The sequence below is a fragment of the Anopheles coluzzii genome, chromosome 2 (genome assembly GCF_943734685.1).
Source record: "Anopheles coluzzii chromosome 2, AcolN3, whole genome shotgun sequence".
Lineage (NCBI taxonomy): Eukaryota > Metazoa > Arthropoda > Insecta > Diptera > Culicidae > Anopheles > Anopheles coluzzii.
The window spans coordinates 100,160,685-100,182,903 of record NC_064670.1 but is presented as its reverse complement, the minus strand read 5'-3'; the positions used below and the strand labels follow the sequence as shown (position 1 = coordinate 100,182,903).

The window sequence follows — 22,219 nt, the reverse complement described above, 5'->3', positions numbered from 1 at the left end:
GCTAATGCAAATGGCAGCGTGGTAGAGAGTGCCATCTTGCTTGCGAGCTGCCATGCGGGGCAAGGCTGAGTACGACTGGGTGGCCGGCAAAGGGAGTTTAATTAAAAAGCAATAACGAACGCCATAAATCACCGATCGTGTCGTTGATAAATCGAGTGAGCACGTTTCTTTCCCCCGCCGCGATGCAGGTTAATGTGTCGTGCAGATTTGGTGTGTTTTTGAGGACGATTGGGGAGGAAAAAACACCCGAACAAGGTGACACGATCGTTCACTCGTGATCGTCGGTGCGCAAATCTGTTTTAATGTACTTTTACACCGATATGGCCGACTGCGTGTAGGGTTCCGCCAAGGATGCTAAGGCCAAATAGATTGAGTTTGGGGAAATGATGATCGGAGGGGGTGGGATCGTCATGTTTAATGTAAATTTAAAAAGGAAAGATTAGAAAAATCGGTCGGACAGGTACCATTTAATTGAGTTTCCGTACGAGTAGGTTGGCATTAAAAATGGTCATAAATCAATCAGGAAGCTTTCTTGGTTTAAAGAACAACAGTTTAGTGACGATTGGATTACTTGAGGTTCAGAGTAGAATAAATGTCGATTTCATCGTTATCGGAAGAGTTCAATTGATTGGAGTAATGTTCAATTGATGCTCAATTTAGGCACACAAATTGAAATGAAACATTACATCTACTTTGGAAGATTTTTTCCCATTTTTTGTATTGATAGCGTAGTATATTTGAACGTCACTTTAAAATACTTGAAATTTATTATTTAATTATTTTTATTTATGATTTATTTAATATTATTGAAATTTAAAATCATAAAATGTCAAATGCAAAGAGCATCTAACAGTCTATTTAAAACTTTAACAGTTATATGATGCTATATTACTCTAAAATTTCACATTTTACACAACATCATAAAAAAAAAAAAAATTATTTACACAACTCAGAAAAAAGGACAATTTTCCAATCCACGCTTCCACGCCACGAGGGGGGGGGGCGCCGCGTCCTTAACTCCATTTTTGTTCCACACGCAAAGAAGGCGTTTCAGTGCTGCAGTGTACTCACCGGACGCAAGAGGCGTGGCCTACTGCGCTCCCCGCTGTCGATGTGTGCGTAAATTTCTTCCATTTTCTTTCCGTTCCGTTCCGTGCGCGGTCGGCCCGCCGTTAGCCCTACTGCTCTGCTCACACCCTTCCCCTTCCCTTCCCTAGCCCGATTTCCCACGCAAAATCAACGCGAATCACGAACAATTTTAGTTTTAATCCATCTTTTACGGACGTCGGTCGGTCGGTTGGACGGTCGGTCGGTGCCAACCTTGCCGTATTTTTGTGTTCGGGGTGTTTGTAGCTACGAAATGCGGCACGTGTGTGTGCCCATTGTTTCACTGCGTAAACTGTCAACCGCTTAGCGATTAGTTTGGTGCTTTAGAGTGTCATTTTTGTGTGAACCGTTCCAACAAATAACCCATATTGATCGAATAATTGTGTTTATCAGGACTAACCATGAGCGCCCACTTGCAGTGCAATTCGTAAACAACGGTTTAGTAGATGGAAATGGAAACTTCTAGCGAGAAAAACTGGTGAATGTTTGTGTGAAAAAAGGGCTGTAATAATCTTCTCATAAAACTACTGTCATGAAGTGCAGCAAAAAGTGTCCTGAGAGAATAAGAAACCTCCAAAAGTATTAAAATAAAGTGTTAAAGTGCTAATTACACTGGGTGAGATGAAAAAATACCCCACAATGCTAGTGTAACAACCCCAAAACCGCAAACAAAAAGGAAATAGGGAGTTACACTAAAAAAAAGGAGAAAATAAATTTACCCCAACAAACTACACCAAACGGCGACCACCATGACGGATTTGATCGATTTGCGCATGCATCAGCACATTGCGCACGAAATCTACCGTCAGCAAATGTTGCAACGGATACCAGGTAAGAAAAAGAACAAAAAAAAACAGGAAGAAATAAGAAACAAAAAACAGTCCCGAGATGCTGCCAATTAGGACGCATTCGAGGTGCGGTTTCCCCCCCCCCCCCCCATGCCTGCCCAACATCCCGAGAAGCCCAGGGGGAAAATTAAGTCCAAAACAATCCTGACCCATCCAAAACCAACACCAAACCCAAACAGTCGTCAGCTTCTGAGCTCTCGGGGGAAAAATTGAACCGATGGGAATGCACCTCAACACACGCACGCACACACGATATGGCTGATGGGCTGATCGAGTGCGTCGAGCTGCTTGACAGATGCGTTCGGCTGACAAATGATGGCCGCCTCCCCGCTGCGGTCGAAAGGATGCCCGAAAACTGCATCCACTCTCTGGTCCGCTGCAAAACGCATCATTATGAGATTCCGATCCATTCAACAGAACCATCAACGAACGATCAACCACAGGGTGGGAACGAGGAAAGAGGGAAGAGGGGAAAAACAGTTGGAAAATTTGTTCGATTCCCCCTTCGTAACAAGCGGGCCCACAACGGCATCGTACGCCTAACGGCTGTGTTTGTTTTAGAAAATTAGTCCCACCGAAACCACCGAGCCTCGACCAATCTGTTGCCTCGGGCCCGAGTGAGCATGTTCTGATGATGTTTGATGATGGTGATGAAACCGGACCGGAGTCCTTTTTTTTGTTAGAGGTATTTCTATAAGGATCGTAAGCAGTCCCTTCTTTGTTTCTAAAATTGACAAAATGATTAATGATATCGATCGAGGATGCACATGTAGTGTGTTGCGAGAGAAAGACCGTGTCCAGTCCATGTGGTGCGTGTGGGTGATACGGGGTAAGCTAGCAGGAATCGGAGGTATATGCATCTCCCACTGGAGAAAGGTATAATTAATTCCACCATGAAGACAATCCGTCAATTTTTCCTGTCCCGAACGGCACGGCAGGATCAGGTTGATCGATCTAGACGTCACCGTTGACGTCACACCGTTTGTACGATCAAGGACTGGGAAAGGACGATCGGCGATGGGCAGTTGATGCGGGTACGATCGAGTGGCGCTAACCAGGAATGTCCCAAGAGGAAGGCTTTTTTGATGGTGAAAATAATAAATCATACGCCAAGATCATAATCGGAGGAAAAATGCTAACATACCTGGGCAAAGGTGTCAGACGAGAAATGAGGGTTAAGGATGCACTTTACAGCCGTTTCACTGCAGGAATGGTTCAGCGAAAAAGGGACACAGCAAGTGTTAGGTTATATTTTGTGGAATAGAAAGTATACAAATGTTGAAAACGGATTTCATTTGAGTGTAATTCATAATTTTCAGTATGATTTAAATAAAAAAAGCAATCTGTTGAATTATAAGATCATCCGTTATAAATTAGTTAAAATAGATCAAATTAGAAAAACGATTAATAACATTTAATATAGCGCTAGATGATCTACAAGCCCAATAATTCCATTATAAACAGCCACAGCAACGTCGTTGCAACATAAAATATGCTAAAAACAACTTAAAAGTGCATCATATCCCTATCAAGGAAACACTAAATCATATACCTTCCCTGTGTGTGCGATAATCTTCAACCCGGGAGGTCTAGATATGCAAACGAGGCGGATGGCAAGTTGTGATAAGAAAACAAGATGCCACACATGACTTCAATGTATCCATCCACTGTAGGATGGGAAAACAAGGCACACACACAGGCACAGGTCACATAAATTAACAACACTTCACTGTGCAATCCATCGACACGTTTAATCATTTTAAGCACTGCAATCACTCACCGACCCCATGCATCCCCGTCGGCTTCACGTTGCACGTTGTCCCTCACCCCACCCAAGCACGTTTGTCGACGGATGCGTGACGATTGCGCCTCCGCATTACTTGCCACGTAGTCTACTCGGTAAATATTAACTATTTGCTAGATAACAGATGTCACACAATTGTTTCCCATTTTTACGCTCGCCTGTTCTAACACCCGGAGATCGGCCGCCGAAGAAAAGGGTTCATTCATTGTGTGCTCCGGGTTCGTCGCCTAATTTTCGTTTCGGGTTGCCGTACGACAGTTTGTTTAGCGCGACAGAAAGTACCATAAAGCAATTTTAGCACCTCGTGGAATAGGGTTTTTTTATAATACACAGGCCTAGCGGAAACTTCCCCTCCCCGCGTGCCCTTTCACTTCAACACTCATTGCAGCAAGACACAACAAGCTCGGCATTAAAATGGCGCCCTCGGTCGAAAGGTGTGCAAGCGGTGCCACGCTCGTCCATGTCGTGACATCGGACCTCCGGATGTGGATCATAAGCGTCATAAACTTCGGGGACCACCGTCGTCGATCGCAACAACCACGATGTTGCGCGATGGATGATGTTGATGTTGATGATGATGATGATGGGCTTTCGCGAAATGGGCTTTTCTCTGTGGTCGTTTGGTGGACTAAAAAGAAACAAAAAAAAATAGGTGGACATAACATAAAAAAATACCCATTCATAACGAAACGCGTGCGTGCGTGCGCACACGGGCCATGCAGGGCACGTACTTCTTTTACTCGTGTCCGATTTCAATCATAGCTAAATTAACAAGCTAAATAGGAAACGTGCCAGGCAGAGCTGAGTAGTTTGGGTTTCGTTTAGAATGGGTTGGTTTGTTTGTATTTCTTTGTCGATTGAGCATGAAGGGAAATATGTTGCCTAAAGCGTTTTGTTACAAAATTAGGCAAAAAGTAGATAACCAATGAATAGGATGTCTTTATGTTTTAAATGTGGCTCTTCCTGCAGCTCATTTATTTAAGCTATAATATTTCATTTCAAGACTTTTTAACAATATTGAAATGTTGCTTTTCTAATTGCAAAACCATCATCAACCAAATTGCTACACAGAATGAAGATTTCCAATAGCATCATTATGGACTAGCCAGTTTTTAGAACCAACCTGCCCTAATGTGTAATGCTTCAATTTCCAACTCCAAAGCATTCATTCCAGCACAATCTTGTTTAAAAAAAAACGAAAAAGTTTGAATAAGCGAATGAAACGAAACTCAACAGCCAAGAGACGAACCCACAACAACCCGTACGAACGCTTTTTGGACGCGTGATGTTAAACAAAGAGAAAAACAAACGATGATCTTAATCATCTTCGCCTGCCGCTCATGATGCTGGGCCCTTCCCTCCCTTGCCGGGTTGGCAGCGTGTTGAAAGAATTATTCCTTTCTCCCTTCCAAACCCTCAAACCCGTGCAATACAAACACACACACACGATCGCGCTTGGTCGGAGCATTGGGGCTCGTCCCGTTTCGTTTGCGGGTGTCGTGGATGGGTGAAGGTTGGATGATGCTGAAGATAATACTGCTCGTGGTGGTGTGGTGGAGACTTTGATACCGAGACCCCAAAGCCGGTGTCTGCGGTGTGCTGACCCGCTACGAAGGATGCAGCGTAGAAAGAACTGCCACACGAAACTACTGCCACGAACGGACAGCGGGAGCAGTGGAAGCGAGACGGCGATAGATACAAACGGGCGAAAACCGCGAGATGCGATCCAAGACGGCGGTGTGGAATGTGGATATGAATGTTTCCCTTTTTTTCTTTTCTTTTCTTTTTTTTTGAAAAATCGGCGGCGCCAAAGCCTCACGACTTGTGTAACGAGAACGAATTAATGATATAATTTTTTTGTCTTCCTCCGTTCGTCTTCTGGGGTTGTTTCTTCTTGCTTCTCTGGACACTGCCGCTGGGACACTTGCCACACTCGGTCTCGGCGATCGGCGTGAGACGAATCTTCGTTGCTCTCTTCTCTTTCTCTCTTAAATCTATCACTCTCTTCTTCTCTTTCTCCACTAACACACACACACACCGGCACACACAGCTCCTCGTTCCTCTCGAAATAAATGACTATGAAATTTCCATTTTCACGGCTCATAATCCCTTTTCGGGGGCGCACAAACGACGGCGCATGAAACATGCGAACAAAAAAAAAGACAAACACACACAAACACACAGAAACACACACAGGGCCACCACAGTCTTGGGTGAGTTGAAACAAAAGAGCGAACAAGAGAGCGCGACGGCAGGCAGGAGGAAAGGGAGCTGACGTTTCGAGAAATAAACATCTAACGAACCTCATCTTGACAGGGCACTGACAAACTGGTTGAGCTTCTCAATTTTCTTCCCTCCCTTCCCTTGCTGTCTAGCCCTTTTTCCCCCAGAGCCCTGGGCGACGGTGGTCCAGCGACGAACCCTCGATCCCGCATCGCCTGCTTAGATCGGTAGGAGAGTTTGACCTCCTCTCCTTGGCCGATGTTTCACTCGTCGCATTTCTTCCGCCAGTGCCGTGAGAAGGCAGAAAATCATTGCAATCCTCGAAAGCTTTACCATGAACGCAGCAGCACCGAAAACACACACACACACACTCGCACCGTGAGAGATCCTAGAGAGCTAATCGAATTGGGCTAATTATGTTTATTTAATGTTCTTCCCCATTTCTACTACACATTTCTCTTCCACCGTCGCCTCGCTGGGACGGGATAACGAAGCGGAATTAATTTCGCTTCCGGTGTGGGGGGGGGGGAGGGGTTTGAGCGCTCGCGCGAAGAAGACGCCACACCGGAATAGGACATTAGAAACCGTTGTCATTGCACTGGAAGCTGGCGGAAGCTACGGGAGTTTTCTCTCACCTAATCTTTTTTTCTTGCTGTGCTGTTTCAGATCCGTTCCCAACGATGCTGCCGGTTCCGGTGCCGCCGATGCATGCGATGGCGCTGCCACCCCGCTACTCGCTGCCCGGCGTCGAGCTGAAGCTGCAGAACAAGGAGCTGTGGCGAGAGTTTCACAAGATCGGCACCGAGATGATCATCACCAAAAGTGGACGGTAAGTGGTTCGGTACTAGTAGGCGTAGCGGTTTGGATGATCTGTTCAGATGGATGTGTAGGAGGTAAAGCAAAGGAGATTGTTTAGAATTTTGCTTCGAACTAGCACATAGATATTGGGAAGTACATAGCAAATGTGCATAGAATTAGTGCCTAGCTGACTTCAACAAGATCGGATATGGATTGTTTCCCATCTAACAACTGTCCTGTCTGTTGTAAAGGCTTGGCATTCGGATATGTTATAGACTTCGTTCAGCAAGTCAATACGTCTCAGAAGAAGATATTGACATCTATTAACCTGAAACTAATATCTCACTATTCAAATTCTAAATAACTTCGACATAGTACCTTCAAGATCTTCTGAAGTTCTGCTCTTCCATCTTTCCCCGAATCAATGCAATAAATCGATTTGATGCAAATGGAAAATTTTCAGAATCTTCATGAATTAGACTTGCAAAGTCGCAAAAAATGGTAAATTTATAATAACTAAAAATAAATTTAAAAAAATATAAATATTGGAATACGCTTCTAATATGGAGATCATCAAGGAGAAGCCAACAGAGTTAGTTCCAAACACATCAGTATAAGTCAAAGGGCTGAAGCTATATAGTATCTGATAATATATTTATGAAATCTGGAAGTAATGCTATCCTTAGTTAAATTAATGCCATGAATCTTCAAATAAATCATACAAAATTTGTGGTTTATTGTGTTCACTCTCAACCCATAATGGTTCAAAAGTACCCAAGATGAAATTTTCGCATGTACAAGTACAGCATAGCATCAACCAACACAACTCTCCACACGTTTGTGTCCAAGGTCCTTACGCTGTCTAGCAAAAATATCTCCCGGCCCAGCAAAAACAACCACCAGGGAGGGCAAAGGCACACAAAACCCCGACGGCACGGCACGGCGGACCCAGACCCTTCGGGCTGCTCAATTGGCATGTAAACGCTGTTGTTTTACTCCGCTCCGGATGTGGTTCTGGCGCCATCTGTGTTTGTACTGTATCCTTCCTGCACACCGCTTTCCAGATTCTCGCGCTCTCACTCGCTCTCTCTCTATATCCCTCTCTGTCTTCTTGCCAGTTTTGCGTGGTTAACGGGCTGGTTATTTGGCTGGCTGGCTGGCTGGCGCCCCGAAGCATTTGTTTGTTCCGGAATCGTGTGCTGTTGTGCTGTCTCCAGCGACTTGAGGAGCCGTTTTTTTGTCATCTTTGCACGTCCACGTTGGTTCTAAGCTCACGAGCTGGACGTAGACGGATGTTAAAAGTCGTCGGGCACAACAACAACAACAATACAAGTCAACCAAAGCAACAAGTACTAGCACAAGCATTTCGTCTCAAGTTTTTGTGTTTGCAAAGGATGCCCGGGTTCGTCCGTGGGGCCGTTTGTTTTTGTTTTCGTTTCTCAGCGACGAAATGGCCGCACGGTGAAAACCTGCGCCGCCGTTTGCGTACCCTCGCCGAGTACCGGCGGAGACAGTGTTTGTTTGTCAACGTTTAAGCGTTTTTCGTAAAGTCAAAACGTGCTATATGTTAATGGTAAATGGTACTCTTCCGTAGGGATTGGTGCGACAGTGCTGGCTAGTGCCTTTCCTGAAGTATCTGCAAACTTTGAGAATCCTTGAAGCATAACAACAACAGAAAAAAACCCAAAAATGGTCACTGGAACGAAAGAATGTTTATAAAAATTAAGCACTCATAAAATCATAACAAAGTCCTTCAAACTAGACGCTTTTTGCTGTGGGTGCCAAAGTCTATCCATTCCCATGATTTGCATGAAGCAAAATAGTGCAAGGTGTTGGACAAAGTATTAAGATAATGCAGACTCTCAAGGTTTTTTTCAAAAAGCTTTCAAAGAAATGTGTTGTGTTTTAAACACATGGCTGACCAAAGCACCAAAATTCCCAACCACCCGACAGGCCCACAAAACAAAGCTTTTACGAGCCACATTTGTGTACAAAGATAGGGAGAAAGATGCGAAGAAAATAAGGGTAGCCCATATCATCGCTCCATTCCGCTTAATAATATCCAGCCATCGATAGGCCCCGATCACAGCTCAGTGTGAGTGCTGCAGTGATCCGAGATTATAATTACTCTCACTATCTCGCTCTCCAGCCCCTTACAAACCTTCAACCATTAAAACCTCCGAAACATCGGCTACGGCCTGGTGCGCGGAACGAAGTAAGCCACTAATCAAAATCCACCCAGCACTCCAGCCGAAGGGTATAGAGTAATCCCTTACCAAATAACGCTCGATCCTCGCTCCTTGTGTTTCGCGCTGTGGCGTAGCAAGATCCGTGTGATGAGATTATTTATATCCTGAAAACCTATAATTAGTGGGAAGAAATCTTTCCCTGCGCTCGCTATAATGCCCTAACATTCAATATTGTGATAGTGCTCGGCAGTGGGTCCAATGTTAAAACAAAACACATACACCCTAAAACAAGGGAGCTCTCTTTTATGTGTAACCCTCCCGGGTCTAACAAGCCTGTCCCGTTGGTCGTTGGCGCCTTTAAGCTTCAACCGAATCCCACAGGAGAAATCATTCCTATTATAAATTGATGGTTTTAGGACATCGACGTTAGCCACTTCCACCAACATCACGCACGCACGGTCAGCGACAAGTGTAAAGTTTATCACACATTATTGCCTGCCCGGTTCGATAGCGATCGCACCCAGGGCAGGGCGTTACTTTCGCGGCGTTTCTTATTCCCGGGAAGCTACAAGCCCGAGCGACAAGACTATAGTGTATGAATGATAGACGCGCGTACCTCCCTACCAGATTGAAATGAGAGAAATGAAACCACTTGACGCAGCGACATCGGCTGCCCTCGGAGGCTGCAGACCCTTGCAGGCCCGTTTTGCCTGGGAAAATATGACGGCGCTGCTCGGCCAGCATGTGGTCCTGGCGCCCGAATATTTTACACGTAACGTAAACTAGAACAGCCAGTACGGCCAGACGGTATTCGGACGACGTTCTAAGCCCCTTTTTTTCTAAGGGCGTCTCGGGACCGCGCAGACAGCGCCAACAACGTTCGTGTCGTGTCGTGTGATGGACACGGGTTCTGCTCTGCTCTTTAAAACAGAATCTGACACTTGCGTTTGCATTCGGGCCTTCGGTGTGCGTGGTTTGTGTGTGTGTGTCTACCGTTCGGATGACAATTTAAACAATTGACAAGTGACGCGAATGTGTAAAGGATGTTCCCTAATCGCACCGCAACAGTGCTTGTCACACACCCGAGGCGAAGGAAAACAGGGAACATAACCGTATCCGTAACCGGGGACATCAAGTGGCGCGATCGCCCCCGTCCTGGCAGGATCTTGATATTGGTTTGGGAAATGGGATGTTCGTTTTTTTCGCTTCACATCTCCTTGTAAACTAAAAAAAAAAAAACACGATAAACGAAGCTCAACTGAGCTGATCAAGATCAAGCAAGCAAAACGGGTCGAGGAGCGATCGTTCGAAGGTGACAGGTTTTGGGACAAACAGCTGACAGTGCTGTACAAGTGGGTGTCAGTTAAAAGCTGTGAATGATCGCAACCGAAACGTGTGGAACTAACCCAGTGAGGTTGTTTAAAGGAAGCCAAAGCGACAAGTGCCCTGAACAGTTGGTGTGGCTTTTATTTATCGATGCAAAGTGTTATGTTTTGGGTAATTTTCCTTCCATTTCTAACGGGTTTTTGAACCCCATTTTCAAACAGAATTAGGTCTTGTAACTCCTTTTTCTAAGCAATATTTATTGCCTGCCTACAATAAACAAGTGGCTTGTGGTTTGGGGTGGAAGAATCATTTCCATTATGACTGCCTAACCGCTTCTAGAAAGCTAGAAATCATTATCCGTAAAATCGTTCCAGCCGCTCGTACGTATTATTGGATAATTGTACCAAAGCATCCACTATCGTGATTTACGATCTCACCCATTTAATGAGTGCGGTGACGCGGTGTATAATAAAGTGGTGTTTTTACAGCTTGTACTGCATTCGCTATCGCTTTGGGGCGTGCGTGTCGACCGATCATAACAATAACGCCCTCCCGTGGGCTTGACGACTAACCGGCACGGTACGGCACATTCGCGGACGGGCGCGCGTATGTATTTGCAATCCGATTCGTGCTGGCGTGCAATTTATCAATCCATCAATCCCGTGTTTCAATTTACCGCTCGCGAGTATGAATAAATTATTGCACTTACGATGATAGCTCCAAGGGATAGAACGGCTTCCGAAGTGTAATAAGCTTCCACTTCCTCGACCGCTCGCAATCATTTGTACTCGTTTATGAGTGATTATTAATTTGATAGAGTCAACATAAATTAAAAACAAGCTTCCCATAGCGCCTTTCCTTCTGCTTCCTCTGTGGTGTGGGGGAAAGAAACATTTCTACCAATAGTGCGAAAGCGATCAAACACTAATCAGCGTGCCACAACCGATCAGTGAGAACAAGCAAAACAACAACCTTCCTTTGAAGACAATTCAAGCAGACAGTAATGCCAAAGCACAAGGCACAAATCAAGACAATAGTCAGCATACAAATTGTTCTAACAATTCCTCACGATCGAGACCGATCCCGTACCTGACACGTAAATGTGTATAATCAAGCGACGAACGCAAATACACGCGTGCGCGCGCGTGATAAATGTGGCACTGGCGATGCGCATTTTTCACGTAATAAAATTATACGCACCAAAACCCACCCGAAATTTGTTCACTCCACAGTGGCGTATCCCCACATTATACCCGCTCGAGCGCTTGACAGTTACGCTAAGGGCGTGGAGCTCGGCGCCGGGCAATAAATTCACTCCCGCACTCCACGGCTTCTAGCGAGGGCCTCGCAACCCCTACCGGAAACCGTTAGCGTTTGGGACGTAAAGTGAAGAGGAGAAGCTGCTGCTGCAGCCCACTCCGATCACGGATCGTGTCCCGTGTGGATCGAATTGAACCATCCTGCTGGTGGCGCCCGCTCTGAACCGTTTGCTATGGTTTTATGTTTTGTTTCTCACAGACGCAGGGCCGCAACTAGAGTGAAGCTGCATACTAGATTTGATTTATGTTGCGAGCAGTGGGAGAACAGTAGAAGAAGAATAAAACGGAGAAGGAAAAAAAATGCGCCCAAATCATCCCGGGGCGGGAGACCACCTGATGATGTGTAACAAAACAAAGCGGGGAAAATTTGAATTGAAAAAATGATCCTCCACCCCCTTCGATCACGATGGGGATCACTTCCAAGCTCTCGGGAAAGCAAAAAAAAAACGGAGGCCAACATGGGGTTGAGATGGGTTTCGCTCCTTCCCATTCGTGAGCTAATGAGCTAGTGTGGCAAACGGGAGAGCCATACAGAAAACAATCACACACACACACACACACGTATGGTCACACATAAAAACGTATAAAACATAACCTGCTGGTGTGACTCCCGCTGCTGCCGCCGGTCGCCACGGCGGATAACGAGCAACGGGTGTTTGGCTTTGTAGCTTGGAGCTCGTTCCGTGAATGAAGCTGCCTCGGATCATTGAGGGAAGAGAGCCGGGATGGTGTCCCAAAGAAGGGCAGAAGCGGATTGCACCCCCAGGGAGTTGGGGGAGGGACGCGAAAAACGATAAATATCAATGAAGCTGAAAGAAAGAAAGGAAAGGAGAAGAAATATAAAATGTTATTACCATGTTGGCGCCTCCCGGACGCAGCCGAGCGTTGCAGAAACGACCCACTGGAGGGACACACTGGGCGCCTTCAGACCTTCATCTCTCACCATCCCCCCCTTCCCCTTTTTCATGCTTTTCCCATCCCATGCCCCGCAGCAATGGTGGAATGTGTTTTTAATTTTTCAATTTTCAGAATTACCCGCTTCTCTTCCCCTTTCCAGCGGTGCGCTCTGCCACCAAGAAGGCAGTTTCTCGCTTGTGCGCCCGTTCAGCTCTTTCCCGCACCAAACCATCATCGAAAGCCGCTGTTTGGTTCTTTTTTGTTTGGGGGGGTAGGGGGGGGGAGGGGGTTCGATTTCGTTTCCCTCTTGCGTCTTGTTGGCGCATAATCACGTGTACCTCAACACACTTGCATAATTATGTGGCCTAAAATAATAGTTGATTGTCAAAAAACGAAACAACACAGCGAACCCCTCTTGACAGAGGATCACATGCGAGATCATTGTGAAGGTGGAGGCTGAAGGACGCCCATCAAGAACGTGTTGATGTGTGTGTGTGGTTGTGATGACGATGCTGCTGCTGATGATGATGATGACGGGCGCCCTTGTTTTCCTCCGGCCATGTCCATGTCCATAATCACCGACACCATCGCCGTCCCATTCCCCAACCCCAACAACGCTTCCTACGGCGCGAAGGAAAATCATTCAAAAAACCCACAAATGTTGGATCACACCAACAAAAAAAAAACACGAGCCCAACTAGCTTGTTAGTGATCATCGAGAAAATTTTTACGCACTCGTAACAAGGCATCACACACACACACACACACACACACGGCGCGAGAACTGTAAAACAAAATATCCAATAATTTCGCCCCTTGATTTGCCTCGATCAGCAAGAGTTGGTTGTTAAAGGGTTGGTTGGCTCTGCATGGTTTTGGTTTGGCTCACTCCCCCTCCTGTCCCCTCTTTCCTCCTCCTCCTCCGCTTCGTCTTCCCCAGCACAATAGCGATCTTGGGTGATTTGCGTTCGTTAAAGAATGCTTCGCTCTGGCGTCCGTTTGGGTGTTTTGATTTTGTTTGATTTTCCCTGACACCTCAATCGGCTCCAAACCTCCACCCAGCTCTACCCCTTGCCGGATAATAGGTGGCTGATTTTCCTTTGCCTCCACTTGTGGGTCAGCTTGACTCGCCGGGAGAGAGAGAGAGAGAGAGAGAGAGGGCGGCAGTTAACTTTAATACCCGCTCGTTCGATTGATTGAATTGATTGTTCTTACGGCCTCGGTCCGGCTGACAGCGGCTGCCCTCGTTCACCGGCTCTCCTACGCAATTCAAATGACGAGAGAGAGAGAGAGTGAGAGAGTGGTAAAGGCAGGAGAGGGGTCGTGCCCTTGTCTGTGTGGCTTATTCGAGGTGATCGTTTGTTTACGCTGTTTGCGCATTTCACCCCATCCCCTTTCGTCGGGGAGCAATCGTCGGGGGTGTGTGGAGTTGCACCCTTGAGGTTGAGCCGGAATCGGTGGTACTATCAGCACCTGGGCTGGGAAAGGAATTTGGAAGGGTTGGGTGAGCGGGTCGGTAGAGAAGCCCCCAAAAGTAAACAGACAATTATTTACTTCTAACCAAATCATCACCGGTAATTGTAATTCGAATGTGTTGATTGTATGTAATTTTCCACACTTGCTAATGAGAAGCAATTACATCTTCGAAATAATGTGCAGGAAAGAAAATAAGGCACCCAGGCACGCCTCGCTCGCTCGGGCCCGACGCTGGCACAATCGAACATTCCTTCTAGAAATGTGGGATGATGAGCCAGCGGGGGGGCTGGCTGTAATGTGCAGTCGTTATTGTTTGAAATCGTTTTTAATGCTGTTGTGTGTGATTGTTTGGTTCGTTTCTGTAGCCGAAATCGGTACAGACCGTGATCTGTATCAATTGTTGTATTGTTGGCCTTTGTAGTTAGTGTTATTTGTATAACGATCTGCTCCTGTCTAAAGAGATTTGGGATGGAAACACATGTTGATCTCTTCCCTTAAGCTAGTGAAGCGGGAATCACCAGCTACCAATAGTTCACTTTTCATTACTTCCAACATCGATCTCATCAATGGTTTCTGATCGACTTAAACCATAGACGGCTGTAAAAAGAAACACCTAACGGGTTGTGCACCGAGACGCAACCGCTCGCTTACCTAGCTGCCCGGCTAGCTCCCCAATTAGCAAATGCACATTCCAAACCACCAGCTGGCTCGCTACCGAAACGAACCTTTAAAGGCTTGACGTGGCGTCTTGCGCGAGGAACGCGAGACCAACGGGCGATCGCTCTCGGCCACCCCGTTTCCCATTCAAGGAAAGCTCCAGCCGGCTAGAAAAGAAGCGCACAGCAACAAAAAAGCTGTCTAGCACACTGATTGATTTTATATTGTATCGCTAATTTGCTGCAACACACGTACCAAACCGATGCATAATTCATACGATCGCGCGCGCGGCCAATCTCGTTCGGTCGCGATTGAAAAAGAGCTGACGATCATCACCTCGCCATCAGGCAGGGGCTGACATATTAACTTGCCACTCACTGCCGCGCTGTGAGATAGAGTGAGCTGGGAGTGGGGTTTCTGTTGCACTTGCTGCAGTGTCCTGAGCGCTATGGAGCTAAAAAAAGGGCTTCAATTGTTTCATTTGCTTGTCTGTCTCAGGTGGTACGTGCAAGGGACACTGTTTGTGTGTGAGCACACCACTGTGAAGGCTACCACTGTACGGTGTGCGGACCTTACAAGGAGATGTGGTCTTTTTTTTACTGCACTTGGTGTATTGCGTGCAAATGGATAACAGCAACAGCAAAAAATCATCTCCTGTAGGTCGAGCTCGAGTATCGTGACGTGGACGTGATGGACGTTCCCGGGCTGCTGCAAAACATCACCACTGCTGGGAATGATGTGTGGGGATGATTTTATGTGCTGCTCATAAATTGTACACACCGCACTGCTGGTGTGCTGAAAGCTGTTCCACTTAATCAGACAGCGCCGATTGCGACGAGTTGGGAAAAGCTCGTCCGTTTTTGCTTCCTGTTTTTGTTGCTCCGTGCTGTGATCATGAAGCGATCTCGTCGAGTTTTATTTCTTACCTTCATTTTTTCCAGTAAGTTACTACCGACTTTGCGCGTTTCTGGGCGTTTCTTAGGGGCGTTTCTTGGAGAGATGGCTTGGAGAAAGGCGATAAGAAAACATCGAATAGATTTGAGAATAAATTCTAGCTGTTACCGTAATTCATTATTCATCCAATTGGAATAAATGGCTCTATAGTTTACGAAACAATTTCTAGTATAATTCTACCACCTGCACTTGTTTTTCTTGTTCGATCTAATGCTGGCAGTGTAATTGCTAACCTAAAGAACACAGAGTAGATCATGCTATTGACATGATAATTCCATGAAAAAAAAAGAAAAATATTTTTATATATACGGACCTTTTTACATAGCTTAATATGACGCTTCCACAGTTTATGTTGTTTTCTTTATTTTTATTTGGTTGATTGACAGTTAAACTTGTTATGTTTTTTGATGCGTTTTTGTTAGCACTGTTCTTTAGCATTAACTATAGAAATAAGTATGTTATGTAAGCTTATGCCAGCTGGATAACTTTCGGAATAAATAATAATAATAATAATAATAATAATAGTAATAATATTCCAATTTTGTTTGATCAAGGATTGATAAGGGAATGATATATTATCAATTATTTCATTTCTGAAATGTGCTCTTGCCAGGATTGGTATTAAAGTTCAAAAGGTTCATAAGTACATCCTGCTTTCGAGTGATGCAGTTATGTTGACTCGGAGGAATGCGGTGTGCAAAATTAGACAAAAAATTAGGTAAAATTAACAAGTTCTGATAAACAATTAATGTAGAACTTGATTTTAGTTTTTAAAAACTGTAAAAGCCTTATGGCTTTAGATTCCTTGACCTGCATGTGTCCGGAACATACTGTACATACTAATATTAGCTTCAAAATTATGAAGATATTCCACCCGTTCTTTTCAAATTAGTTTGTATATAGCTTAAATTGGGGGAAAATATCCCAAACCTATTCCATTGATTGTTTGATTCAGCGTAGCCTGCGGCCACTTCCGCCCCCAAAAACGGGACGTAGTGTTAAAGCTTGACAAACAACTACCAGCAAGCTTGCCTACGAGTTTGACTGTCGCCGTGGTTCGAACCGAACATCTCGAGAACTGATGGGAAAGCATTTCTGAAATCCATCCCATCGCTCTGCTGCGGCTTGTCTTTCTTGTCGCCGGCGTGGTTTCGTGTTGGTAGGCAAAATCGGATCGTATTACAATTTAAATGATGTAGAAATTACAGTTATCAATAAGAAGAAGAAGAAGAAGAGGAGAAAAAAAGCAAACAACGGGAGCTAGAAAGCTTCAGGTATCAAGTGTCTAGCGTCAAATGGGTGGTGAGGTAAAAGTGTGTCTGTGTGCGTGAGTGAGTTTCTATATTGTGGCTTTGCCTATTGTGGCAGCGTTGCTGGAGCTGTGCGCTTCATGCAGGGAAGACGAAAGCTTCAGCAGTATATAGAATGAAGGTTCACAATTTATGGGGTAAAGCATCACTCTAATGATTGTAAATAAATCGTATAAAATTGTACATTAATACCAGTTAGCAAATTAGCAGCTTGATGCAACCAACTAAGCTACAATGTACAACAGACAGTGTGTACAATTTCCTGATACTGCCGTTCAACCGCTGGTACCGTTTTTCCCTCTAGGTCGTGGGTATACTGAAGCGCAAGATAAAACACAGACACAGGAACGCGATTCAAACCGACTCAAAGCGTAACAGAGAAAAGAGAGAGATAGATAGAGATAGATAGAGAGAGAGAGAGAGAGAGAGAGAGAGAAAGAGATAAAAACTAACAAACCTATTTGTTAGACTATATTATATGATCCACCGTTCTACCGTTTGGGCGTATCAGCAACGTTACATCTCGCTGGGAAGAAGAATACCCTTGCCTCTCCATCCTCCCGTTTTGGAGCAGTGGTGGTTTGGGACCGTTTGTGGTTTTGATTTATGCGCACCATCCGTGGCGCCAGGGTGCAATTTTATGGTGGCCATTCGGTGGAAGAGACGAACCTTCGAACAAATACAACAACAACAAAAACACGCGGTGCCCGATGGGCCGTATCCACCGGCGATGCAGGCGACTGAAACCACCGCCGACGACCCCGACGGGAGAGAGAGAGTGAGAGAGAGAGAGAGAGAGAGAAGAAACAAAGCAAACAATCTCATTTTGAAAACCCCTTTTTCTGATCCCTTCTGCATGGATCTTCCAGCGGGTCTTCCGTCCTGTGGGGATGCACATCGCGACTGCCTTTCATTACACCTCTCCTCTCTGTATGCAAATGCAAACCAGGAAGAGGGAAACACGGAGCATCTGGGAGTGGTAAAACCAAAACCGTTTTTCGCATCTTTTCCGTAGAGCGAAAGGTAAACAAAAGCCAAAATTGCAGCAATGACGCCTTGTTTCATGCCTTGTACGGGCTTGATCGGAAAAGCGAGCTTGGGAAAGGGCTCGGTTGGTTGGTGCCCACGGAGCCACCGAGAGCCCCGTCCGTGAACGTTGAGCCCCGTCGAGCTGACGAAAAGCCTTCCCTTCCACCAGAAATGGCTTCTGTTCAGTTCCCTTTCGCCGAACGGCCGTGGCAACATCTGTGTGCGGGAGAAAATTTGTGAAAACGTATCATTAAAATTGATTTGTAGCGATGAAATAATAATTTAGCAAGAGAGCTGAAATTATACGGCCCTGGAAAAGAGAGAATGAGAGAGAGAGAGAAAGAGAGCAACAACCAAATGGGTGACGTGCGCGTATTTGTTGCCAACTCGTGCCCGCAAAACATCAGCGAGGGAACGACCATGTGTGTCCTCCCGGGGAAAGATCCTCCCCGCCCGCCTAGCATGCCATCGAAGCTCGTTAAGCTGATGCACGGGTTTTGTTGGTTTTTCTCGTCGTCCTTTAGCGCTGCTTTTTTTTTGTTTGGTTGTTATTTCTTTACAAGAAGGCGTTGAAGAATATTGGCCAAATGAGAGAGAGAGATCTGGCAAACGTCTTGTTGGTGAAGCGACGATCACGATCACGTTGTGCAAACAGCTTCCATGTCGTTCGGCTTCGCAGTCTGGCGTCGAAGGTTTTGTATTAAATTACGTTATAAATTTAGGAGAAATTGGCAGTCTTTGGCAGACGCCCAAACGGAAGGATAATTGTTTTGGTATCGGGATCACCTGCTGACGGGCGTTTTGATGAAGGTTGGGCTTGTGGAAAAAAACATGTTAATAGTAATGAAACATTCCAAGCGCTGGTTTTGTTTCCCATCTCCTACGCTTGTTAGTGGAAAGATTTATTTGTTTTATCGAGCAATAATTTATGAAGAGCAGCTTTCAAACGCCTCATTCTGCTAATTACGGGGACAAAGCACAGCTAATACCTTCAATTTTGTGACTAGCAACATCCAGTTGACATGTGGATGTGATTCCAATAATTAGGCAACGTTCTGTGATCCCATTCCGTTCGTTTCGTTCCTCCCTCATAATCATTATCTTTCACCAACTTCCGGATCTTATTTTTCAAAATATTCTTTCGCTTTCCCTCTCACTCTCCCCATTCTCCAGACGAATGTTTCCCTCGATGCGGCTGACGGTGGACGGGCTGGATGCGGACACAAATTACTGCGTGCTGCTCGAAATGATGCCCATTAGCGACTGTCGGTTCAAGTTCAGCGGCTCCCAGTGGGTGCCGGCGGGCGGGGCCGAACCCCAAAGCCCCCAGCGGTTCTGTCTCCATCCGGACAGCCCGGCGCTCGGCACGCACTGGGCCTCCCAGCCGATCGTCTTCAACAAGGTGAAGCTTACGAACAACACGCTCGACAACAATGGTCACGTAAGTGTGCTTTTTTGGGTTTTTAGTTTGCGCTGCATAATCGATCTACTCCGCACGAGGAGAGTGATCGTCGAGTGGATCGAGACTGTACACTAATTTTGTGCTGCATTTGTTTTCCTCCTATGCTCTCCGTCTCATCAGGTCGTACTAACCAGCATGCACAAGTACCAGCCAAGAATTCACATCATCCGCACGTCCGATCCGTCCCAGATTCCTTGGGCGGCCCAGCAAGCGTTTGTGTTCCCGGAAACGGAGTTCGTTGCCGTCACGGCCTACCAGGTAAGCTACGGAGGAGGAAAGGGGAAGGTATCTAAAGTAAACAGCGCCGATCCGGGACGAACCGGGACGCCATTAAGCGGCTGCAGCGGCGAAAATGCGACCACGAGCGACAGCTTTCATCGATCGGCTTACGCCTTTTGGGGCGGCCGTGTGACTGCCGCCGACATCCAATTTTGATGTACGCGCCCAACAACGGGCCGCGTTGGACGCGTTTGATCGATCCGATCCTGTTCGGATTGGACGAGGGTTTTGACGGAAGGAGATAAAGCAGGAAAGAATAAAAACAACATGATACCGGCAACACGAGCGAATCGGCTCGGTTCGAAGGCAAATTGAAACCGGAATCGGCCGCGTGTCACCCGATTTGGTTATCGGTTGCGGTGCCTGGTGACGACCCGACACACGGCCGTCCAGCATCAGCAGACATTGAGCATGACTGATTGGTTCTGGGGACGGTTGGGGTTTTTTTTGCTGTTGTGGACGTACGCTAATACCTGTTAAAGATCTTAATTACGAGCGCACACGGGTTTGAGGATCGATAAAGATGAAGGATCGCTTGTTATTGCTGTTGTTGCTGCTCTCGTGGTAGAGGAAATGTTGAGCCTTCTTCTTCGTGCATTTAAAATGGCATTAAAATACAAAAATTATCGTTTGAGCTATAGAAAGGACAGTAAGACATTCTAAGACATTGAAGTATCTCTAAGATGATCCTCGTGGAGATATACAGGTTAAAGAAATAGTGATCTTTGGTAAATTAACTAAGCTTTTTCCTTTGGAGCATCCAAGAAACCCAGTTTAAAATTTGCCATTCTTTGCTTACAGAATGAATCCAATGATTCAACCTATTCTTTCACAGTTAAAATGATCAGACTGTTCAACCAACCTTAGACAACCAACATTAGAGAATCAATTCCTCATGAAGACTTCTCTTTTTAACACAGCTCTCCAGAAAAATTCTGAATAAATTCTTGCGTCCAGCAGAACATTCCTTCTTTGCGCGATAAAGTCGTCCCGAATCGGTGGCGCTACGTTCAAAGTGCGATCGACATGCGTAGAATTTGTACTTCTTCTCACTCCTTATGGCCTCTTCAGATGGTCCTGTTTTTGACATTTTCTTTCTCCTCTTTTCTCCTCTCTTCCTCCCTCTCTCCTTCTGTCTTGTATTCTCCTTCTCCTCGCAGAACGATCGCATCACGAAGCTGAAGATCGATAACAACCCGTTCGCCAAAGGGTTCCGTGAGACGGGCCAGTCGCGCTGCAAGCGAAAGATGGGCTGCAACAACACCTCCTCCTCGTCCTCCTCCTCTTCGTCCTCGGGCACTGGTGGCGGTGGCGGTGGGGCAGGAGGCGACAGCGGAGGCGGTGGGCAGTTGACAGACGACGAGGATCGCCACGACCTGCACGACCTGATCAAGCGGCCAAGATCAAACGGTTCGCCGGCGTCCGACTGTACCGTGCACGAGGGTGCCGGACCACCGATGCATCATCCCCGGCTGCACCATTCCGCCGGGCTGCGGCCGTTTCCCGCCTCTCCCGAGCTACTGATGCGTCAGTACAATCAGATGTTTAACCCGAGCTGGATGGATCTGATGCTGCCATACTTTGCCCGCCACCACCATCAACCGTACCCACCGCATCCGCATCCTCATCAGGCGCACCATCCGCAACACCATCACCACCATCACCATCCGCACCATGCGCAACCTCCGGGACCTGGGTTTGGCGGACCGGTAGGGGTCCCGATGGGTCCCGGGTCACTGCTGTCGCCCGCCGGTAGTCAAATTCCGGCCCCGATCATATCGCCCGCCCACTCCAACCCGGACTCGACCGATCACGATCGTTCGTCGGCATTCAGCGTGCAGACACCGCAGACTAGCGGCAGTGATTGTGACGCGAGCGAACGTACCCAACGTCCGGACAGTCCGGAAGGGTCCCCGAAGCCAACGGTTCTGCGACCGGCCGCCATCAGAGTCGCCGCTCAAGGATCGAGCCCTACGGAAGCGGTGCCGCATCATCACCGGCTGGATCCGGCCGGCGATCCAACCGACCCGAATGGAGATCCAGAGCGGAAAATCAACTTCAGCATTGCCTCCATTCTACTCCTATAGCGGGGAAGGGGAGATAGAGTACAACTCTCCAAGTGGAACCAAGTGCCTTACTATAGCTGCGAGTCTCCTGCAAAAATACTCGTGATACTCGTTTAGGATCTCGCAAACGACTCCTCGTGCAAAAAGTGTACTCGTAGTCCTCCCACTGTGTTGGTAGACGTATAAGATAGCTAAATAAATTTGCTACAAAATAGAGCAGATGAGATGAGCCTATACGTATCGGTTTCCCTCTTGTTGTTCGCCGTAAGCATCCGAAAAGCCAGCCCAAACCATGATCCATAACATAACTAGATCTGGTGCTACCGGGTATCCTTTTAGCCGTAAATGCATCTTATTATTCTACGCCGAAAGGTTCGTCGCTTAGCGCAGGTGAGTCTTTTTGTTTCTCTCCGAATTCCCATTCCAGCAGTAGCAGCAAGCATTCGTTACAATTGGCAACAATTTCTTAGCCGTT

General features: G+C 46.5%; 1 protein-coding gene across 1 annotated transcript; it reads left to right on the top strand.

The window, feature by feature from the left end:
* Positions 1-1,808: 1,808 nt before the first annotated feature.
* Positions 1,809-21,978, top strand: LOC120952391 (T-box transcription factor TBX6-like). The gene is made up of 5 exons (XM_040371691.2): positions 1,809-1,938; positions 6,649-6,811; positions 19,111-19,378; positions 19,520-19,657; positions 20,839-21,978. Exons 1-5 carry the CDS (start codon positions 1,857-1,859, stop codon positions 21,763-21,765), a joined length of 1,578 nt encoding a protein of 525 aa, XP_040227625.2. The 5' UTR covers positions 1,809-1,856; the 3' UTR covers positions 21,766-21,978.
* Positions 21,979-22,219: the final 241 nt, after the last annotated feature.